General features: G+C 43.9%; 1 protein-coding gene across 3 annotated transcripts in view; it reads right to left on the bottom strand.

Annotated features, from left to right (window-relative positions):
- The window catches only part of RASSF6 (Ras association domain family member 6), a 91,115-nt gene that overhangs the window by 52,831 nt on the left and 15,872 nt on the right, over positions 1-22,412 (bottom strand). For 2 of the 3 annotated variants that reach the window (XM_073600375.1, XM_073600365.1), the window contains exon 2: positions 4,542-4,631. In XM_073600375.1, coding sequence (XP_073456476.1) covers positions 4,542-4,603 — 62 coding nt within the window. In that variant the 5' untranslated portion in view covers positions 4,604-4,631. Of the gene's footprint in view, positions 1-4,541; positions 4,632-10,769; positions 10,791-22,412 lie in introns of those variants that run through there. The other variant, XM_073600386.1, reaches the window with a different exon arrangement.

The raw sequence follows: 22,412 nt of genomic DNA, 5'->3' as shown, positions 1-22,412 counted from the left end.
AGCATTGGCAGAGGAAGGAGGCCCCGACATTGACAGAATGGGAAAATGCAGTAAGGGAAGTGGTCTGTAGGGAAAAGTATGTCTATAAGAAAAGGGGTAATTATAAGAAATTTGAGAAAATATGGAGAGCATGGTTGGATTGGGAGAGAGTTGGATAAGAGGCGGAACGAAGATGACATAGGATGAGAGGGATGTAGGGTATGTGTGAGGATGTATGATGGGTTAGGGGGGGAGAAGGGGGGGGGGGGGGGAATAGGGGAAAATGAAGAAATTGTTTCTATGTTTCCCTTCTTGAAAGTTACAGCTTATGGATATTTTTGAATTGGTATATACTGGATGTAGAGAATTTTATGGGAGTAATTGATGATCTTATCGAGCTGGAGATCTTAGTGGCAGTCCCTATTTGTGTATTTCTTTTTCTTTGTCTTTTTTTGATGTGATTGTTGTATATGCTGTATCGGATAACTTTTTCAAATAAAGAGATATTAAAAAAAAAAAAAAATACATTTACACCTTGGATTGTCAGTAGGGATGGGCCAAACACCCCCCTGTTCAGTTCGCAGCAGACATTCGAACAGGCAAGGCACATGCGAACACCGTTAAAATCTATGGGACACGAACAAGAAAAATCAAAAGTGCTAATTTTAAGTGTTAATATGCAAGTTATTGTCATAAAAAGTGTTTGGAGACCTGGGTCCTGCCCCAGGGGACATGTATCAATGCAAAAAAAAGTTTTAAAAACTGATGTTTTTTCGGGAGCAGTGATTTTAATAATGCTTAAAGTGAAACAATAAAAGTGAAATATTCCTTTAAATTTCGTACCTGGGGGTGTCTATAGTATGCCTGTAAAGTGGCGCATGTTTCCCGTGTTTACAACAGTGCAAGAGCAAAATGACATTTCTAAAGGAAAAAAAAAGTCATTTAAAAGTATTAGCGGTAGTGCTGGCAGCTATAATGAATTTTTGGGTCTCTGCAATACTCATAAAAGTCATTGAAAAAAACGGCCTGGGGTTCCCCCACAGTGCATTACCAGGCCCTTTGGGTCTGGTATGAATATTAAGGGCAACCCCGAACCAAAATTTAAAAAAATGCGTTGAGGTCCCCCAAATTCCATACCAGGCTCTTTAGGTCTGATATGGATATTAAGGGGAACCCCGTGCCAAAATTTAAAAGAAAAAATGGTGTGGGGGTCCCCCTCAAAATCCATACCAGACCCTTCAGGTCTGGTTTGGATTTTAAGGGGAACCCCTCGGCAATATTTAAAAAAATGGCGTGGGGGTCCCCCCAAATTCTATACCAGGACCTTCAGGTCTGGTATGGATATTAAGGGAAGCCCCGTGCCAAAATTTTTAAAAAAATGATGTGGGGGTCCCCTCAAAATCCATACCAGACCCTTCAGGTCTGGTATGGATTTTAAGGGGAACCCCGCGCTAAGATTTAAAAAAAATGGCGTGGGGGTCCCCCTGAAAATCCATACCAGACCCTTATTTGAGCACGCAACCTGGCAGGCCGGAGGAAAAGAGGGGGGGATGAGAGAGCCCCCCCTCCTGAACCGTACCAGACCACATACTCTCAACATGGGGAGGATGTCCCCATGTTGATGAGGACAAGGGCCTCATCCCCACAACCCTTGCCCGGGTTAATAAGGGGACCCCCAGATCCCAGCCCCCCTGTGTGAAATTGTAATAGGGTACAAATGTACCCCTACCCTTCCACAAAAAAAGTGTCAAAAATGTTAAAAAAGACAAGAGACGGTTTTTGACAATTCCTTTATTAATGTCTTCTTCTTTACCCGCGTCTTCTTCCATCTTCTTCTGGTCTTCATTCAGTTTTCTTCCTCCATCTTGTTCTTTCCCCGCTTCTTCCTCTTCTTCCTCTGATCCTCTGCTTCTTCCTTCGGTCTTTTCGTCCGCATCTTCCTCCGGCGTCTTCTTCCCTGTTTCGTTCTTGGGACGATCCGCATCCATGGGAGGTTCCCACTGTGTGACGCTTCTGTTCTTCTGACAGTTCTTATATAACTGAGGGTGGTGACCCCGTCCCCTCTGACGCAAGGGGACTTCCCTGTGGCTTTCCCCATGATGTCAGAGAGGGCGAGGTCACCCGTAACCCGCCTCTGATATGATAGGGAAAGCTATAGGGAAGTCCCCGTAAAGTCCCCGTGCGTCAGAGGGGGCGGGGTCACTGGGTGGCCCCGTCCTCAGATATATAAGAACTGTCAGAAGAACAGAAGCGTCACACTGCGGGAACCTCCCATGGATGCGGATCGTCCGGAGAAGGAAGCGAGGAAGAAGATGCCGGAGGAAGATGCGGACGAGAAGACCAAAGGAAGAAGCAGAGGATCGGAGAAATAAGAGGAAGAAGCGGGGGAGGAACAAGATGGAGGAAGAAAACCCAATGAAGACCAGAAGAAGATGGAAGGAGAAGCGGGGAAAGAAGAAGACATTAATAAAGGAATTGTCAAAAACCGTCTCTTGTCTTTTTTAACATTTTTGACACTTTTTTTTGTGAAATGGTAGGGGTACGTTTGTACCCCATTACCATTTCACACAGGGGTGGCAGGATCTGGGGGTCCCCTTGTTAAAGGGGGCTTCCAGTTTCCGATAAGCCCCCCGCCCGCAGACCCCCACAACCACCGGGCAAGGGTTGTGGGGATGAGGCCCTTATCCCCATCAACATGGGGACATCCTCCCCATGTTGAGGGCATGTGGCCTGGTACGGTTCAGGAGGGGGGGGGGCTTTCTTGTCCCCCCTCTTTTCCTGCGGCGTGCCAGGTTGCGTGCTTGGATGAGGGTCTGGTATGGATTTTTAGGGGGACCCCCACACCATTTTTTAAAAAAATTTTGGCACGGGGTTCCCCTTAATATCCATACCAGACCTGAAGGGCCTGGTATGGAATTTGGGGGGACCCTCACACATTTTTTTTTTTAAATTTTGGTTCGGGGTTCCCCTTAATATTCATACCAGACCTAAAGGGCCTGGTAATGCACTGTGGGGGAATCCCAGGCCATTTTTTTCAATGACTTTTATGAGTACTGCAGAGACCCGACAATTCATTATAGCTGCCGGCGTTACCGCTAGTACTTTTAAATGACTTACTTTTCCTTTAGAAATGTCATTTTGCTCTCGGACTGTTGTAAACACAAGAAACATGCGTCACTTTACAGGCATACTATAGACACCCCCCAGGTATGAAATGTAAAGGAATATTTCCCTTTTATTGTTTCACTTTAAGCATTATTAAAATCACTGCTCCCGAAAAAACAGCTGTTTTTAAAAAAAAAAATTTGCATTGATACATGTCCCCGGGGGAAGGACCCAGGTCCCCAAACACTTTTTATGACAATAGCTTGCATATTAACCTTTAAAATTAGCACTTTTGATTTCTCCCATAGACTTTTAAAGGGTGTTCCGTGGCTTTCGAATTTGCCACGAACACCCCAAATTGTTCGCTATTCGGCAAACGGGCCAACAGCCAATGTTCGAGTCGAACTCATGTTCGACCCGAACAGACAGCCCATTCCTAACTGTCAGTTATACTTTGATTTATGTAACTATGGAAACCCATGCATATGTGTATGTACTTATGTCTATCAGATTTATTTTTAATTGTGTGAATTAAAAGTGTTTAAATATTCAATAAAAATAGTGTATATTTTATACCCTGTTTGTGTCTCACAAAGTCCCTTGGGCATCCTTCTTCTTTGTATATATACATATTGGGACTGAGACACTTTCATGCCCCACATATGCCAGTCCTCTTTTGTATTGATTATATTGCTCTCTGTGTAAAATGAGTCCCTTATGCATGATAGCATAAAAAAGCATGATACTTTCTTCAATGGCAGTACTTTGAGGAACAAGAACCAAATGAATACCATGAATACCATAAATAAAATAAAAGATTGCCAGTACAGACAAAGAGCCATGACTCTGGATTACCGTGGGCACGCTGGAGCTCCAGACCATTGGTAAGCTCCATGTCTCCTGTGTTTACCTTAAAAGTTTTAAGGACGAAGTATAGCCAAAGCTCTTTTGGCTGTATTTCTCCTATAGGTCACAGGAGTGCAGTTCATTCTGCACTCCTGTGACCTGTTTTCAGCTGACATTGGGCTAAAATCTGATGTCGGCTGATGTCATTCATCTAGTCCAGGTTTTGAAAAGATCCTGACCATATGGTCAGGATCCACACAGATGCCTGGACCGACACCTGGCTCAGCCCCTCAGCGCCTAAGAGCCTAAGCCAGCCGCTCCATCCCCCTCCACAGCCCAGTGCTTCAGTGAGCCCGGGGAAGGGGGCAGAGCAGAGAGATTGTCAGTCACAGCTCTCTGCTCAGAGTGGAGGGGAGAACTGAGCGATCAGTTCTCAATGCAGTGTCAGTGGGGGACCGATCTAGCATCGGAACAATGCTGCATCCACCTAGGTAAGTATAAATGTTTTTTTGTTTTGTTTTGTTTTTTAAGTCCATACTTCTCTTTTAAGTGATTCATGTAAGCCTTTCAAGAGGTTAGGTTATTCAAATCTGCAGAACGATAAGACATACCTTGTGACGCGTTTTTCTTTGATAAATGCTACTGGCGATTCCCAGAAAGCATTTTTGGCCATTTTGAATTGCTTTGGTTATGCTACATACCTAAAAAAGACAAAAGAAAAAAAAAAGGATTGAATAATTTATAGATTAATACGTTTTGCAATACAATGTCATATAGGTTAATGCTATGTACAGAACACAAGGACTATATACAGTGGGGCAAAAAAGTATTTAGTCAGCCACCAATTGTGCAAGTTCTCCCACTTAAAAAGATGAGAGAGGCCTGTAATTGTCATAATAGGTATACCTCAACTATGAGAGACAAAATGTGGAAACAAATCCAGACAATGACATTGTCTGATTTTTGAAAGAATTTATTTGCAAATTATGGTGGAAAATAAGTATTTGGTCAATATCAAAAGTTCATCTCAATACTTTGTTATATATCTTTTGTTGGCAATGACAGAGGTCAAACGTATTCTGTAAGTCTTCACAAGGTTGTCACACACTGTTGCTGGTATGTTGGCCCATTCCTCCATGCAGATCTCCTCTAGAGCAGTGTTTCTCAACTCCAGTCTAGAGCAGTGTTTCTCAACCCCTTGATTGCTCCCTAGTTAACCCTTTCACCAGTGATCACTGTATAACTGTTACGGGTGACACTGGTTAGTTCGTTTATTTTTTAAAATGTCAGGGCACCCGCCATTTATTACCTAATAAAAGATTAGCCCCCGATCGCCCGGCGGTGATATGCGTTGCCCCAGGCAGCGTCAGATTAGCGCCAGTACCGCTAACACCCACACACGTAGCATACGCCTCCCTTAGTGGTTTAGTATCTGAACGGATCAATATCTGATCCGATCAGATCTATACTAGTGTCCCCAGCAGTTTAGGGTTCCCAAAAAAGCAGTGTTAGCGGAATCAGCCCAGATACCTGCTAGCACCTGCGTTTTGCCCCTCCGCCCGGCCCAGCCCAGCCCACCCAAGTGCAGTATCGATCGATCACTGTCACTTACAAAACACTAAATGCATAATTGCAGCGTTCGCAGAGTCAGGCCTGATCCCTGCGATCGCTAACAGTTTTTTTGGTAGCGTTTTGGTGAAGTGGCAAGCACCAGCGGCCTAGTACACCCCGGTCATAGTCAAACCAGCACTGCAGTAACACTTGGTGACGTGGCGAGTCCCATAAGTGCAGTTCAAGCTGGTGAGGTGGCAAGCACAAGTAGTGTCCCGCTGCCACCAAGAAGAAGACAAACACAGGCCCGTCGTGCCCATAGTGCCCTTCCTGCTGCATTCGCCAATCCGAATTGGGAACCCACCACTTCTGCAGCACCCGTACTTTCCCCATTCACACCCCCAACCAAATGCAGTCGGCTGCATGAGAGGCATTTTCTTTATGTCCTCCCGAGTACCCCTACCCAAGGAACCCCCCCAAAACAGATGTCGTGTCTGCAGCAAGCGCGGATATAGGCGTGACACCCGCTATTATTGTCCCTCCTGTCCTGACAATCCTGGTCTTTGCATTGGTGAATGTTTTGAACGCTACCATTCACTAGTTGAGTATTAGCGTAGGGTACAGCATTGCACAGACTAGGACACGCTTTCACAGGGTCTCCCAAGATGCCATCGCATTTGGCATCTTGGGAGGGGGGGTTAGGGTACTCCCCTAACCCCCCTTAATAAAGTTTTAACCCCTTGATCACCCCCCGTCGCCAGTGTCGCTAAGCGATCATTTTTCTGATCGCTGTATTAGTGTCACTGGTGACGCTAGTTAGGGAGGTAAATATCTAGGTTCGCCGTCAGCGTTTTATAGCGACAGGGACCCCCATATACTACCGAATAAAGGTTTTAACCCCTTGATTGCTCCCTAGTTAACCCTTTCACCAGTGATCACTGTATAACTGTTACGGGTGACACTGGTTAGTTCGTTTATTTTTTATAATATCAGGGCACCCGCCATTTATTACCTAATAAAAGATTAGTCCCCGATCGCCCGGTGGTGATATGCGTTGCCCCAGGCAGCGTCAGATTAGCGCCAGTACCGCTAACACCCACACACGTAGCATACGCCTCTCTTAGTGGTTTAGTATCTGAACGGATCAATATCTGATCCGATCAGATCTATACTAGTGTCCCCAGCAGTTTAGGGTTCCCAAAAAATCAGTGTTAGCGGAATCAGCCCAGATACCTGCTAGCACCTGCGTTTTGCCCCTCCGCCCGGCCCAGCCCAGCCCACCCAAGTGCAGTATCGATCGATCACTGTCACTTACAAAACACTAAATGCATAATTGCAGCGTTCGCAGAGTCAGGCCTGATCCCTGCGATCGCTAACAGTTTTTTTGGTAGCGTTTTGGTGAAGTGGCAAGCACCAGCGGCCTAGTACACCCCGGTCATAGTCAAACCAGCACTGCAGTAACACTTGGTGACGTGGCGAGTCCCATAAGTGCAGTTCAAGCTGATGAGGTGGCAAGCACAAGTAGTGTCCCGCTGCCACCAAGAAGAAGACAAACACAGGCCCGTCGTGCCCATAGTGCCCTTCCTGCTGCATTCGCCAATCCGAATTGGGAACCCACCACTTCTGCAGCACCCGTACTTTCCCCATTCACACCCCCAACCAAATGCAGTCGGCTGCATGAGAGGCATTTTCTTTATGTCCTCCCGAGTACCCCTACCCAAGGAACCCCCCCAAAACAGATGTCGTGTCTGCAGCAAGCGCGGATATAGGCGTGACACCCGCTATTATTGTCCCTCCTGTCCTGACAATCCTGATCTTTGCATTGGTGAATGTTTTGAACGCTACCATTCACTAGTTGAGTATTAGCGTAGGGTACAGCATTGCACAGACTAGGACACGCTTTCACAGGGTCTCCCAAGATGCCATCGCATTTTAAGAGACCCGAACCTGGAACCGGTTACAGTTATAAAAGTTACAGTTACAAAAAAAAGTGTAAAAAAAAAAAAAAAAAAAAACACAAAAAAAAATATAAAATAAAAAAAAATAGTTGTCGTTTTATTGTTCTTTCTCTCTCTATTCTCTCTCTATTGTTCTGCTCTTTTTTACTGTATTCTATTCTGCAATGTTTTATTGTTATTATGTTTTATCATGTTTGCTTTTCAGGTATGCAATTTTTTATACTTTACTGTTTACTGTGTTTTATTGTTAACCATTTTTTTGTCTTCAGGTACGCCATTCACGACTTTGAGTGGTTATACCAGAATGATGCCTGCAGGTTTAGGCATCATCTTGGTATCATTCTTTTCAGCCAGCGGTCGGCTTTCATGTAAAAGCAATCCTAGCAGCTAATTAGCCTCTAGACTGCTTTTACAAGCAGTGGGAGGGAATGACCCCCCCCCCCCCATCGTCTTCCGTGTTTTTCTCTGGCTCTCCTGTCTCAACAGGGAACCTGAGAATGCAGCCGGTGATTCAGCCAGCTGACCATAGAGCTGATCAGAGACCAGAGTGGCTCCAAACATCTCTATGGCCTAAGAAACCGGAAGCTACAAGCATTTTATGACTTAGATTTCGCTGGATGTAAACAGCGCCATATAGGAAATTGGGAAAGCATTTTATCACACCGATCTTGGTGTGGTCAGATGCTTTGAGGGCAGAGGAGAGATCTAGGGTCTAATAGACCCCAGTTTTTTCAAAAAAGAGTACCTGTCACTACCTATTGCTATCATCTCAGGGAATGTAAATATCCCCTATAACAATAAAAATGATTAAAAAAAAAAAATGAAAGGAACAGTTTAAAAATAAGATAAAAAAGAAAAAAAATAATAAAGAAAAAAAAAAAGAAAAAAAAAAGCACCCCTGTCCCCCCCTGCTCTCGCGCTAAGGCGAACGCAAGCGTCGGTCTGGCGTCAAATGTAAACAGCAATTGCACCATGCATGTGAGGTATCACCGCGAAGGTCAGATCGAGGGCAGTAATTTTAGCAGTAGACCTCCTCTGTAAATCTAAAGTGGTAACCTGTAAAGGCTTTTAAAGGCTTTTAAAAATGTATTTATTTTGTTGCCACTGCACGTTTAGGGGGTTCAAAGTAATTTTCTTGCAAAAAAAAATAATTTTTTCATGTAAACAAAAAGTGTCGGAAAGGGCTTTGTCTTCAAGTGGTTAGAAGAGTGGGTGATGTGTGACATAAGCTTCTAAATGTTGTGCATAAAATCAGGTCAGTTCAAATCCCCCCCAAATGACCCCATTTTGGAAAGTAGACACCCCAAGCTATTTGCTCAGAGGCTTGTTGAGTCCATGGAATATTTTATATTGTGACACAAGTTGCAGGAAAGAGAAAAATTTTTTTTTTTTTTTTGCACAAAGTTGTCACTAAATGATATATTGCTCAAACATGCCATGGGAATATGTGAAATTACACCCCAAAATACATTCTGTTGCTTCTCCTGACTATAGCTTGGGGTGTCTACTTTCCAAAATGGGGTCATTTGGGGGGGGTTTATGCCATCTGGGCATTTTATGGCCTTCAAAACTGTGATAGGTAGTGAGGAGTAAAATCAAAAATTTACGCCCTTAGAAATCCTGAAGGCGGTGATTGGTTTTCGGGGCCCCGTATGTGGCTAGGCTCCCAAAAAGTCCCACACATGTGGTATCCCCGTACTCAGGAGAAGCAGATAAATGTATTTTGGGGTGCAATTCCACATATGCCCATGGCCTGTGTGAGCAATATATCATTTAGTGACAACTTTTTGTAATTTTTTTTTTTTTTTTTGTCATTATTCAATCACTTGGGACAAAAAAAATAATATTCAATGGGCTCAACATGCCTCTCAGCAATTTCCTTGGGGTGTCTACTTTCCAAAATGGGGTCATTTGTGGGGGTTTTGTACCGCCCTGCCATTTTAGCACCTCAAGAAATGACATAGGCAGTCATAAACTAAAAGCTGTGTAAATTCCAGAAGATGTACCCTAGTTTGTAGACGCTATAACTTTTGCGCAAACCAATAAATATACACTTATTGACATTTTTTTTACCAAAGACATGTGGCCGAATACATTTTGGCCTAAATGTATGACTAAAATTGAGTTTATTGAATTTTTTTAATAACAAAAAGTAGAAAATATCATTTTTTTTCAAAATTTTCGGTCTTTTTCCGTTTATAGCGTAAAAAATAAAAACGGCAGAGGTGATCAAATACCATCAAAAGAAAGCTCTATTTGTGGGAAGAAAAGGACGCAAATTTCGTTTGGGTACAGCATTGCATGACTGCGCAATTAGCAGTTAAAGCGACGCAGTGCCAAATTGTAAAAAGTGCTCTGGTCAGGAAGGGGGTAAATCCTTCCGGGGCTGAAGTGGTTAATACAGGTAATGAGTGGAGGACAGAGGAGCCTCATAAAGAAGAAGATACAGGTCTGTGGGAGCCAGAAATCTTGCTTGTTTGTAGGTGACCAAATACTTATTTTCCACCATAATTCGCAAATAAATTCTTTCAAAAATCAGACAATGTGATTGTCTGGATTTGTTTCCACATTTTGTCTCTCATAGTTGAGGTATACCTATTATGACAATTACAGGCCTCTCTCATCTTTTTAATTTGGAGAACTTGCACAATTAGTGGCTGATTAAATACTTTTTTGCCCCACTGTAGTACCAGAAATGACGCACTTTTTATAAAAAAGTGTCCTAATGTGCTTTCATTCTATAGGTCAACTTAAAACAAACTAACTCCAAATCACCAGTGTGCCTACATACATTTTAATGTCAGCTGGGATTGGTCATGTACTGTATATAGTCAGATACTACATGTACACATACTATTTGTGCTCAATGCCTATGCAAGATCTAGTAAATGATCCAATGGGTAAGATTAATTTACATTACATCAAAAAACAGAAGAATTTGTTTGTATCCATCCAAAATCTGGTGACAATATTTTCTTCATATAAATATTCTATTATATGTGAGGTTGTGGATTTCACAATTTTGCTGACTTCTAACATTCCAAAATCTACAAGCTCTGGATGACTTAGTTGATATGCTTCAGATTGATGAAAGAAAATAAAAATGGAAAAGAAGTTATGAGGAAGAGTTTTCATTATAAATGCCATGACAAGACAATATAAATAATACAGCCCTTTTGCAATGCTGTCTAGAAATTGTTGTTTAGCAAATGCCTATTACACCGACCGTAATGGGTAACGCGGTAATTCTGGCAATGAATAATCACTCAGATAACACACTCACAGTGGCACTATACTTAGCTTCTAAGGATGATAGGAAAGAGAACTCACACTTCAGAGCCACTAATCGTTAGATGCTGAACTGATGCAGAACCGACAAATTCACTTTCTTACGCCTGGAGTTGAAAGATTATGAAAGGCAATCACTGAGATTGCTTGGAACTGCTTATATAGTTTCTTTTTCTCTAGCTCCAGAAGCTTGTACATATAAGTGAGTGACAATGTCATATGTAACATCTTCCCACAAATACTCTTTGCAGTGGGGAAACACCAGGACTTTCCAGAGTACATTGGGAGGCTTCAGTCATGCATGCAGTTATAGCAAAACATTTTTTTAACCAAAATGGAGATTTACAAGTGGGTGTTAATGAAACTACAGTGGGGACGGAAAGTATTCAGACCCCCTTACATTTTTCACTCTGTTATATTGCAGACATTTGCTAAAATCATTTAAGTTCTTTTTTTTCCTCATTAATGTACACACAGCACCCCATATTGTTAGAAAAAACACAGAATTGTTGACATTTTTGCAGATTTATTAAAAAAGAAAAACTGAAATATCACATGGTCCTAAGTATTCAGACCCTTTGCTGTGACACTCATATATTTAACTCAGGTGCTGTCCATTTCTTCTGATCATCCTTGAGATGGTTCTACACCTTCATTTGAGTCCAGCTGTGTTTGATTATACTGATTGGACGTGATTAGGAAAGCCACACACCTGTCTATATAAGACCTTACAGCTCACAGTGCATGTCAGAGCAAATGAGAATCATGAGGTCAAAGGAACTGCCTGAAGAGCTCAGAGACAGAATTGTGGCAAGGCACAGATTTGGCCAAGGTTACAAAAAAAAATTCTGCTTCTATCTACTTTTAGGCAATCCCTGAAAACTTTTATCTTCAGAGAAACCTATCCTGCCTCCACCTAACAACTGTACTTTTATTTTCTCCATCAGCTCATCCCCCACAGTTATGACTTTTTGTATCACTTGACCCTCCCTTCTAGATTGTAAGCTTTAATGAGCAGGCCCTCTGATTCCTCTTGTATCGAGTTGCATTGTAACTGTAATGTCTGCCCTCATGTTGTAAAGTGCTGCACAAACTGTTGGCGCTATATAAATCCTGTATAATAATAATAATAATAATATTTTACTCTTAAATAGGAACTGACACAGTTACTCTGCTTACCTAATGTGGCTCACACTACTCCTAGACATCTCAAGTCTCCCGCGAGCCACGGGCTCCCAGACACCCGCAAGTGCAGGGCGATCCCCCGGCTGGACCCGTCACTCAGCCACAGACAGACAGAGCAGCCCGAACGGCCGAATGGAGTACGGCCGCTCTGTCTGTGGCGGGCTGGGCCGGGGTGCAGGATTGTTAGTGCTGTGAGCGGACATCTGTCCTGTCACAGTGCTGTTCCCTGCTTCTGATTTGACAGTCTGTCTCCATTCAGAGCAAAGCCGAATGGAAGAGGGTGGATCCACTCTGCCCCCTCCAGCCCCCTCCCTCACTGTGCCCGCCGACACTCTGAGCAGCCTGAGTGCTGCGTCTGTGAATAGGACATGTGGGCGGGAACATTTAAAATGAGAGTAGACGGTGTTCTGTTTGGGATGCTCTGGAAGCTGACGACTGAGCCTCTTGCTGGGTCCTTTTGTCCAAGTAAGTGAGCTGTGACCGGCCTCTCCCCCCCCCTCTCCCTGCCTGCTCCCTGCTAAATTCCTCTCCCCCCCCCACCCTCTGCAGATAAGGAGGTTTCTTTCAGCAGCACCTGTGCATTACCTGGTCCTGTGTACTATGATGTGGGCTCACGCTGGTGTCCTGCACTGTCTCACTGTCTTCCTGCATGTTACCCTCCCCCCCCAGTCAATTGCAGCCTCACCGCACCCATGAATTGCAGCCTCACCGTGCCCATGAATTGCAGCCTCACCGTGCCCATGAATTGCAGCGGCATTGTGCCCATGAATTGCAGCCTCACTATACCCATCAAATGCAGTCACTGTGCCCCTGGCGGCATTTAACCAGCACCCCCCTGCCCGCTCGCTGTCTGACTGGCACTTACACCATCTTGGTGGCGGGTCAGGCAGCGGATGACGGCGGTGAGCTGTGGGACGGGCAGAGGGTCAGGGAGCGTCTCCTGTGTGCTCCATGCTTCCTCCATGCTTTTCCTCCTGCTAGATGTCCAATAGTAGCGCCTGACCTTTCAGCAAATCAGGTGACGGGTATTAGACCTGCGTTTCTGATTGGCGGAGAGGCGGTTCAGTGTTAGTAAAGCAAATATGCATTTGCTTTTCTAACACACCTGGGTGGGTTCCGAGCACAATGCTTTGCGCTCTGAGTCCATCCTATTTTGAAGCCTATTAGAGCCTGTGGCTCTAATCAGGAGGTTAAAAAAAACACCCCGCCGCTGTAATTCAGGCACCCAGGTGTCTTAAAAGGGGCCGGACGGCTGAATAGGGGGTGGCCCCAGCGGCCATGTATAACTTCATGCTGTGTATGAATCTATTCATTAAGCATATAGGGGGTGGCCTGGAGAGAGGGGGCGGCGCCCCTATTGTATGGGCTGCCCCTGCTTTCTGTGCAGGGAAATGTGGAGCGGTGTCTCTCTTTGTGCAGGGAAATGTGGAGCGGGGTCTGTCTCTCTCTCTCTCTGTGCAGAGAAATGTGGAGCAGGGACTCTCTCTGTGCAGGGAAATGTGGAGCGATGTCTCTCTCTGTGCAGGGAAACGTGGAGCGATGTCTCTCTCTGTGCAGAGAAATGTGGAGTGGTGTCTCTCTTTGTGCATGAAAATGTGGATGCGGGGTCTGTCTCTCTGTCTCTGTGCAGGGAAATGTGGAGCGGGGTCTCTCTCTCTCTGTGCAGGAAAATGTGGAGTGGTCCAGCAGCCAAACCCTTGGCCCCAGCACCAGACCCTTGGCCCCAGCAGCCAGACTCTTGGCCCCAGCAGCCAGACCCTTGGCCCCAGCAGCCACACCCCAGGACCAGCAGCCCAGCTCCAGCAGCCAGACCCTTGTCCCCCAGCAGCCAGACCCTTGTCCCCCAGCAGCCAGACCCTTGTCCCCCAGCAACCAGATCCCTGGCTCCAGCAACCAGACCCTTGGCCCCAGCAGCCAGACCCAAGGACCAGCAGCCCAGCTCCAGCAGTCAGACCCCAGGCTCCAGCAGCTGTGTGATCAGGCTGCATTTCATGGGCGCTGGTAAGGCTGCATTTCATGGGCACTGGTATAGCTGCATTTAATTGGCACTGATCAGGCTGTATTTAATTGGCACTGCATTTTATTGGGGGGGGAGGGGAGACGCGGCGTGAAGCGTCACCTCCCTGAAATTAGTTCAAAACCTCCCTGAAATGAGTTTTTGCAGGTTGGGATGTCTGCACTCCTGACAGTTTCCTGCATCATTATAATGGAGCAGGAAGCTTAGTTGATTGTGTGTGTTCCCAGGAAGAGGGAGAAAGTGCACACTTCTAAACTTAAAGGAAGAGGGAAGCCAAACACTGAGGCACCCACGACCTCCATTACTGCAGAACCCTTGAAATGTGCCAGCCATTTACTATACAGCTCCCCTATCCTTCATTCCTCTCTCCTAAACTATGTAACCCCTTGTATTGATTTTTTAAAACATGCAATCTCTATATCTGGCAGAAATTAAGGGAGGATTAAAACTCAATTTTACATTCTCTAATCTTTTTGTAAAAAGTATTGGAGGATAGGATCAGGGTATAACACCACCAGACAAAATTTTTTTATGACTTTCATAATGGCAGGTAGTCTTGTTTTAGAGCACTTGAAAAGTCAGTGTTACCTAAATAATAAACTATGAAGTCCAGGGCAAAGTCTTCCACTAGAGAATGGTAGGAGTTGCTGTCCCATGAAGGTGAGCCAGGTGCAGCATGAATATATTGCCTGTGCTGTCCAGGTTACTGAGGCTGAATGGTTATCAGCCCAGAAGACAATGACATTTATGTATATTCACAAAGCCAAGAGCAAGCATTTTCTTTTGTAAACTGGCTTTTATGAAGCAGGGGAGCGCACTGCTCACCTCTTAGCCACTATAGAAAAAGATCATAACAGACCCCTTCCCATACTGGGGCTTTATGCCCCAGCTCTGGTATGCTCATTAATGATCAGGACCTAGTTCTGGCATAACTGACCCATTATCAATTTACCTGTGAGTCAAGGTTTTCTACATTCCCTCTTTACATTCATACTTATGTGCAGCAAAATATTTTACCCCAGTTGACACAGGCTCAAAGGGAAGTCTTCAACTCACTGGTAAAGGTGGAGGAACTGGCAGCAGGAACGGGAGCAGCATTCCCTAACTACAAACTGAAGAGTTTGAACGTTATGCTGATTTTCTGTTGCCAGATAATCCAACTACAGTTTTTCAATATGGCAACATGTGTGCACAACAACATTTAAGATATAATGTAGAACATGACATGCTGCTGTTTTTGAGTGACACTTCTTAATCCCTTATGGTGGTCATGGACACCATTAAATGATTTGGAACCCATTCTATAAACTAATACATTGCACCCAGTTACTACCCTTCCGAACTCCCCTAATGAGACCTCTCTTTCAGACTGTGATATTCCTGTAGTGGAGTCCTTCAAATATATGGGTATACATGCTGGCAAGGGTATGTGTATGTTTGTTAAGCTTAATATAACTACGCTGATGCAAAGGTTCAGAGCCAAAAATGAGGCTTGGAGTTGTCTTATGTTATCAATCATGAGGAGGGTCAACTTGATCAAAACAATCATGATGTGCCAACTCCTCTACCTCTCTCATAATGCTCTGGCTATATTAGCTCTTAATTGCCTATTGGGCACTTATACCACTTCCTTTCCTGACCAAGCCAATTTTCAGCTTTTAGGACTCTCACACTTTGAATGACATCTACTCAGATGCCTGAGGAAGAAGCACGCATGGTCCAAACACGAGCTCTTCGGCCACGCCCCCTGCTCTCCTCCACCTGACGTCATCTTCCTAGGAACCTGCTGACGCGCTGTCTGAGGGAACCCCAAGCCATCGGAGCTACGGTCTCCACCGCAAGTGGCCGAGGCCGGCCCCGCCACAGCCCAGCTGGTCCGTGATGTGAATCTGCATTGCCCAGGAGAACCTACCTATGCCTATTTCTTATCACACAAATGTGAGTGTACAATGTGTAATAATAAAGTGTTGTTTTTAACTACCTACTACCCTTAGAGCAGCGCTGCTTTTCTTTCTGCTTCATCTACTCAGTCATGCAACACTGCACCCATATGACATTTTTGTCCTTTTTTTCACACAAATAGAGCTTACTTTTGATGGTATTTAGTTACCACTGGGGGGGTGGTGGTGGTGGGGGGGGGGGGGGCGTTTTGCGCTATAAATAAAAAAAAGACTGAAAATGTTTTTTTGTTTGTTTCTGTTATGAAGTTTTGTAAATTTTTCAATTTTTCTTCATAAATTTTGCCCAAAAGTCATACTGCTACATATCTTTGGTAAAAATAACCCAAATCAGTACAGTCATATGCAAAAGTTTAGGAACCCCTGACAATTTCCATGATTGTCATTTATAAATATTTGGGTGTTTGGACCAGCAATTTCATTTTGTTCTATCAAATAACTGAAGGACACTTATACACAATATTTCAGTAGTGAAATGAGGTTTATTGGTTTAACAGAAAATGCGCAATATGCATCAAAACAAAATTAGACAGGTGCATACATTTGGGCACCCTTGTCATTTTGTTGATTTGAATAGCTGTAACTACTTAGCACTGATTAATTGGAACACACAATTGGTTTGGTGAGCTCATTAAGCCTTGAACTATATAGACAGGTGCACCCAACCATGAGAAAAGGTATTTAAGGTGGCCAATTGCAAGTTGTTGTTCTCTTTGACTCTCCTCTGAAGAGTGGCAACACGGGGTCTCAAAACAACTCTCAAATTACCTAAAAACAAAGATTATTCTACATTATGGTTTAGGGGAAGGCTACAAAAAGTTATTGCAGAGATATAAGCTGTCAGTGTACACTGTAATGAACATAGTGAGGAAATGGAAGACCACAGGCACAGTTCTTGTTAAGGCCAGAAGTGGCAGGCCACATAAAATATTGGAGAGGTAAAGACAAAGGATGGTGAGAACGGTCAAAAACAGCCCACGGACCACCTCCAAAGACCTACAACATCGACTTGCTGCAGATAGTGTCACTGTGCATCCTTCAACAAGTCAGTGCACTTTGCACAGGGAGAAGCTGTATGGGAGAGTGATACAAAAGAAGCCTTTTCTGCACACACGCCACAAACTGAGTCGCTTGAGGTCTGCAAACGCATATTTGGACAAGCCAGCTTCATTTTGGAATAAGGTGCTGTGGACTGATGAAACAAAGATTGAGTTATTTGGTCATAACAAGGGGGCGTTATGCATGGAGGCAAAAAAACACAGCATTCCAAAAAAAACACTTGCTACCCACAGTAAAATTTGGAGATTCCATCATGCTGTGGGGCTGTGTTGCCAGTGCCGATACTGGGAATCTAGATAAAGTTGTGGGTCCCATGGATTCCACTCAATATCATCAGATTCTTGAGAATAATGTTGAGGAATCAGTCACAAAGTTGAAGTTACGCCGGGGCTGGATAGACAACGACCCAAAACACTGCTCAAAATCTACTCTGGCATTTATGCAGAGGAACAAGTACAATGTTCTGGAATGGCCATCCCAGTCCCCAGACCTGAATATCATTGAACATCTGTGGGATGATTTAAAGCGGGCTGTCCATGCTCAGCAACCATCAAACCTAACTGAACTGGAGATGTTTTGTAAGGAGAAATGGCCCAAAATACATTCATCAAGAATCCATACACTCATTACAGGCTATAGGAAGCGTCTAGAGGCTGTTATTTCTGCTAAAGGAGGCTCTACTAAATATTGATGGGATTTTTCTGTTGGGGTGCCCAAATTTATGCACCTGTCTAATTTTGTTTTGATGCATATTGCGCATTTTCTGTTAATCCAATAAACCTTATTTCACTACTGAAATATTACTGTGTCCTTCAGTTATTTGATAGATCGAAATGAAATTGCTGATCCAAACACCCAAATATTTATAAAAGACAATCATGGAAATTGTCAGGGGTTCCTAAGCATTTGCATACGACTGTATATATGTTTTGGTCTTTGGTTATAAAGTCTGCAGGCTATGGTGTCAATCATTTGAAAATTGATCACTCCTAATGTACTGATGGCCGATTTTATTTCTTGAGACACTAACAAGCCAGGACTGTACAAATACCCTCCAAATGACCCCTTTTTGCAAAGTAGACATTCCAACGTATTTAGTTAAAGGCATGGTGAGTTTTTTGAAGTGTTAATTTTTTTCCCACAATTGTTTGCAAAATGAGGATATTTTTTTTCCACAACATTGTCATATTAACATGTTATTTCTCTCACATTGCATATGCATACTTGCAACTAAACCACAAAACAGATTCTGCTACTCCTCCTGAGTATGGCGATACCACATGTGTGAGACTTTACAGCCTGGCCACATAGAGAGGCCCAACATGCAGGGAGCACCATCAGGTATTCTAGGTACATAAATTACATGTCTAATTTCCTGACTACCTTTCACACTTTTGAAGGGCCCGGAGCACCAGGACAATGGAAAGGCTCACAAAATGAGCCTATTTTGAAAAGGAAACACCCTGTTGTACATTCTATGAGGCATAACAAGTCTTTTGAATATGTAATTTTTTCCACAAGTTTTTTGAAAATGTGGGAAAAAAAAATGAAAACGCATTTTTTTAACGTATTTTTTACACATTTTTACGGCACTGATGAGCACTCACTGATGGGCACTGATGAGCACTAATAGGGCACTGATGAGCACTAATATAATATGGCACTGTAGTGGCATTTATGAGCACTGTAGTGGCACCGATGAGCACTCACTGGTGGCACTGATGTGCAATGTAGGGCACTGATGGCACTGATAAGCACTCATTGATGGGCACTGTAGGGCACTGATTAGCGATGTAGTGACACTGTAGGCCACTTATGACCACTGTAATGGCTCTGTAGGGTACTGATGAGCACTGTAGTGGCATTGTAGGGCACTGATGAGCACTGTAGTGGTACTGATGGGCACTGTAGTGGCAATGATGAGCACTGTAGTGGTACTGATGGACACTGTAGTGGCACTGAAATGGCACTGATGGACACTGTAGTGGCACTGATGAACACTGTAGTGGCACCAATGGCACTTTAATGACAATGATGGCACTGATGGACACTGTAGGGGCACTGATGGCACATTAATGCTACTGATGGACACTTCAATTACACTGATGACACTGTAGTGGCACTGATGGACACTGTAGTGACACTGATGGACACTGTAGTGACATTGATGGAAACTGTAGTGACACTGATGGCTTTGTAATGGCACTGATGTACACTGCATTGGAACTGTAATGGCACTGCTGGGTACTGTAAGGACACTGATGGCACTATATTGTATTGGCACTGATATCACTGATGGACACTGTAGGGACACTGATGACACTGTAATGGCACTGATGGGCACTGTAGAGACACTGATAGCACTATAATGGCACTGGTAGTACTGTAATAGCACTGATTGACACTGTATTGGCTCTAATGGCACTGTAATGGCACTGATGAACACTGTAGGACACTGATGACCTTGTAATGGCACTGCTGGGCACTGTTGGGACACTGATGGCACTGTAATGGCACCGATAGCACTGTAATGGCATTGATGGACACTGTATTGACACTAATGGAACTGATGGACACTGATGGCACTGTAATGGCACTAGTGGCACTGATGGACACTGTAGTGGCACTGATGGCACTGTAATGGCACTGATTGATACTGTAGGGACACTGTAATGGCACTGCTGGGCAATGTAGGGACACTGATGACACTATAATGGCACTGATAGCACTGTAATGGCACTTATGGACACTGTATTGGCACTGATGGCACTGTAATGGCACTGGTGGACACTGTAGGGACTCTGATGGCATTGTAGTGGCACTGATGGACAGTGTAGTAGCACTGATGGCACTGTAATGGCACTGATGGCACTCGGGATCATGCCACCTCACGCTGCTGCAGTGTTTCTCTCACCTCTCCTCACACCAATACAGCGTGTGAGGAGAGGAGAGAGAAACACTGCAGCAGCGCGAGTTGAACCGGGCATGATCCCGGTTTGTTGACAAGTGATCGCTCCGTCATTGGACAGTGCGATCATGTGGTAAAGGGCCGCTGTGATTGGTCCTTTATCCTGATCCGTGATGTGCTGGGTTCCGTGAACCCAGCAATCGCAGACACTTCAAGATACGCGCCGCAGGGATGCGCGTAAGAATGGGGCGCTGTCATATGACGGCGTCCCAGAACTAGCCGGCCATGCTGTAGCCGTCATTCTTCTATAGAGCGGTCTGCAAGTGGTTAAACTTTTCACAGTTAATATGATATTTAGAGAGCTGTTTTTGAAAAACCATACCATTATGAGCGCACACTATACGCCTAAATGATTGTGGGAAAAGACAAGATCCTGTTTGTACTAGATGCATGAGAGACTATAGTGACCTCCTGCACATACTATGGAACTGTATGAAGCTGGTACATTACTGGGAAACATTTGTCAACATGGTCAATAGAGTGATCCAAATTAACATTTTAGGGACCCCCTTTTTACATTTTAGGATGCACTGAACATCTTACGTACAAAACTTATATACATGAAGCAATTGTTAGAGCATTATTATAGGCTCACAAGCTAATTCTTATGTGCTGGACATCTCCAAACCCACTCTCGGTGGCTAAATGGAAGCTTCAGCTCAACAACACGCTGCGTACACTATATAGCAATATAACATACGCTCACAGGGGTATCCCTGGAGAATTTAAGAGGTATGGGGCTTGTAACTCCTATGATGCCCACCCTAGTCTCAAAGACTCTTCCTCTGGGATAGTAACCTTCTTAAATCATAGTTTTAATTCTGTCTTGAGTGCCCTTTATTGGATGCTAGAGGAGCGTGCTGGTGACTGGGTCTTGTGACAATTCCCATTTTTCTTTTAATTCTTTTTTTTTTTTCCTTTCTGTTGTATGACATTCTAGCATAATGGTCAGTTTACTTTTTAGAATGTGATAATACTTCGATAATACTGCAGTTGTGCAGTTTTTATGCTGACCTAGTTACATATTGGAAAATCACTGTAAGGTATGCTGTACGTGGAAGTTTGTATTCTTTAAAAAAAAGACAAGATTTTGCTGGGACAGTTACATATGTGCACAGAGCTGGGATGATTAGCTAAAATAGCATAAGGTAAGTACAGGCCAGGAGCTCAGCCACAGCATAAGCGGAGGGCCCACATGATGGGGTTTGTCTAGAGAGGCTAAAGTCAGGTAGGGGTTCATTTATTGTTAGGTTAATGGGAGGGGAATTAGAGGTCTTATCTCATTGGAGAAAGTGGGGTCCTAAGGGTTTCTTGGTGGGAGGCAACCCTCCAAGCTTCAGATAGACCAGGGGACAGCGCCGGAAAGGATTCTCCTGCCCTCCATTCCCTTTGTTGATTATAGGCAATAGGTTGTTTTATTTATTTCTGTTAGTGTTGATTGGTGGATGGAGATTGAGGGATGTCGTAGCAGCAGGCAGAGGTCGTAGGGTTTTTGAAGGCGGGAATGGTTATGTTCTTTGGTGAACAATGGGTCGGCCCATCTCTGGTATGGGTGTTACTGCCCTAATAAGAGCGTAAGCAATACGTGTTGGGGCAGTTGGCTGTATCGGCTGGAGAAGTTGCCAAACAATTGTCCCTGAGCCGGTGTAAGTTCCGGCTGGGGGCCGTGAAAAGGCAAGGTGGTACCAGATACAGCTAGTTGGTCAGTGAAGGGTAATTTGTAGTCCTGTGAGCCTCCAGGTAATTGACCAAATCTGGTCTCCAAAATAGCATATCTTTGTAAATGATCAGCTGCTAACGTTACGCATGTCTCATAACCATGCAAAATAGTTAAACCAAATTGTACACACGCTGCGCTTATCAAAATAAAAAATAAGAAATTTCCACTAAAATATTAATAAAGTGATATTGTGCTTAACATATACAAAATCTATTAATACTATACGTTAATGTGCAATAAATTTCAATGAATGAGTAAATAGGTAAAAGTGCTCCAATAAGCCTGTGTATTGCAAATATTCCACAAAGCTTGTGCAATTTTCAAACATTAATAGATAATTCAACACAAACATCCATGCGATTTAGTGTTGAATCCAAGCATATCAGTACTGCATCTATGCAATATGGTGTTAGTGCAATGGTCGAACAATAAAAAGTTAAAAAATACAAAAAACGCATCCATGCGATTTGGTGCTACATCCATGTGATTCTATGCAATTCAGTGCTGTGCTGCTGTGCAATGATTAAATTAACAGTCCGATTTAGTGTTGCATCCATGCATTTCAGTGCTGCATCTATGCAATATGGTGTTAGTGCAATGTTCAAACAATAAAAAGTTAAAAAAATACAAAAAACCGCATCCATGCGATTTGGTGTTGCATCCATGTGATTCTATGCAATTCAGTGCTGTGTTGCTGTGCAATGATCAAATTAACAGTCCACAGATCTTCCACAATCCATTCATGTGTTATGGTGAACACAAACTAAAGTGCTGTGCG

This window comes from Aquarana catesbeiana, linkage group LG01 (assembly GCF_042186555.1).
Source record: "Aquarana catesbeiana isolate 2022-GZ linkage group LG01, ASM4218655v1, whole genome shotgun sequence".
In the NCBI taxonomy this organism is placed as follows: domain Eukaryota; kingdom Metazoa; phylum Chordata; class Amphibia; order Anura; family Ranidae; genus Aquarana; species Aquarana catesbeiana.
This window is presented reverse-complemented; position numbering and strand designations above follow the sequence as displayed.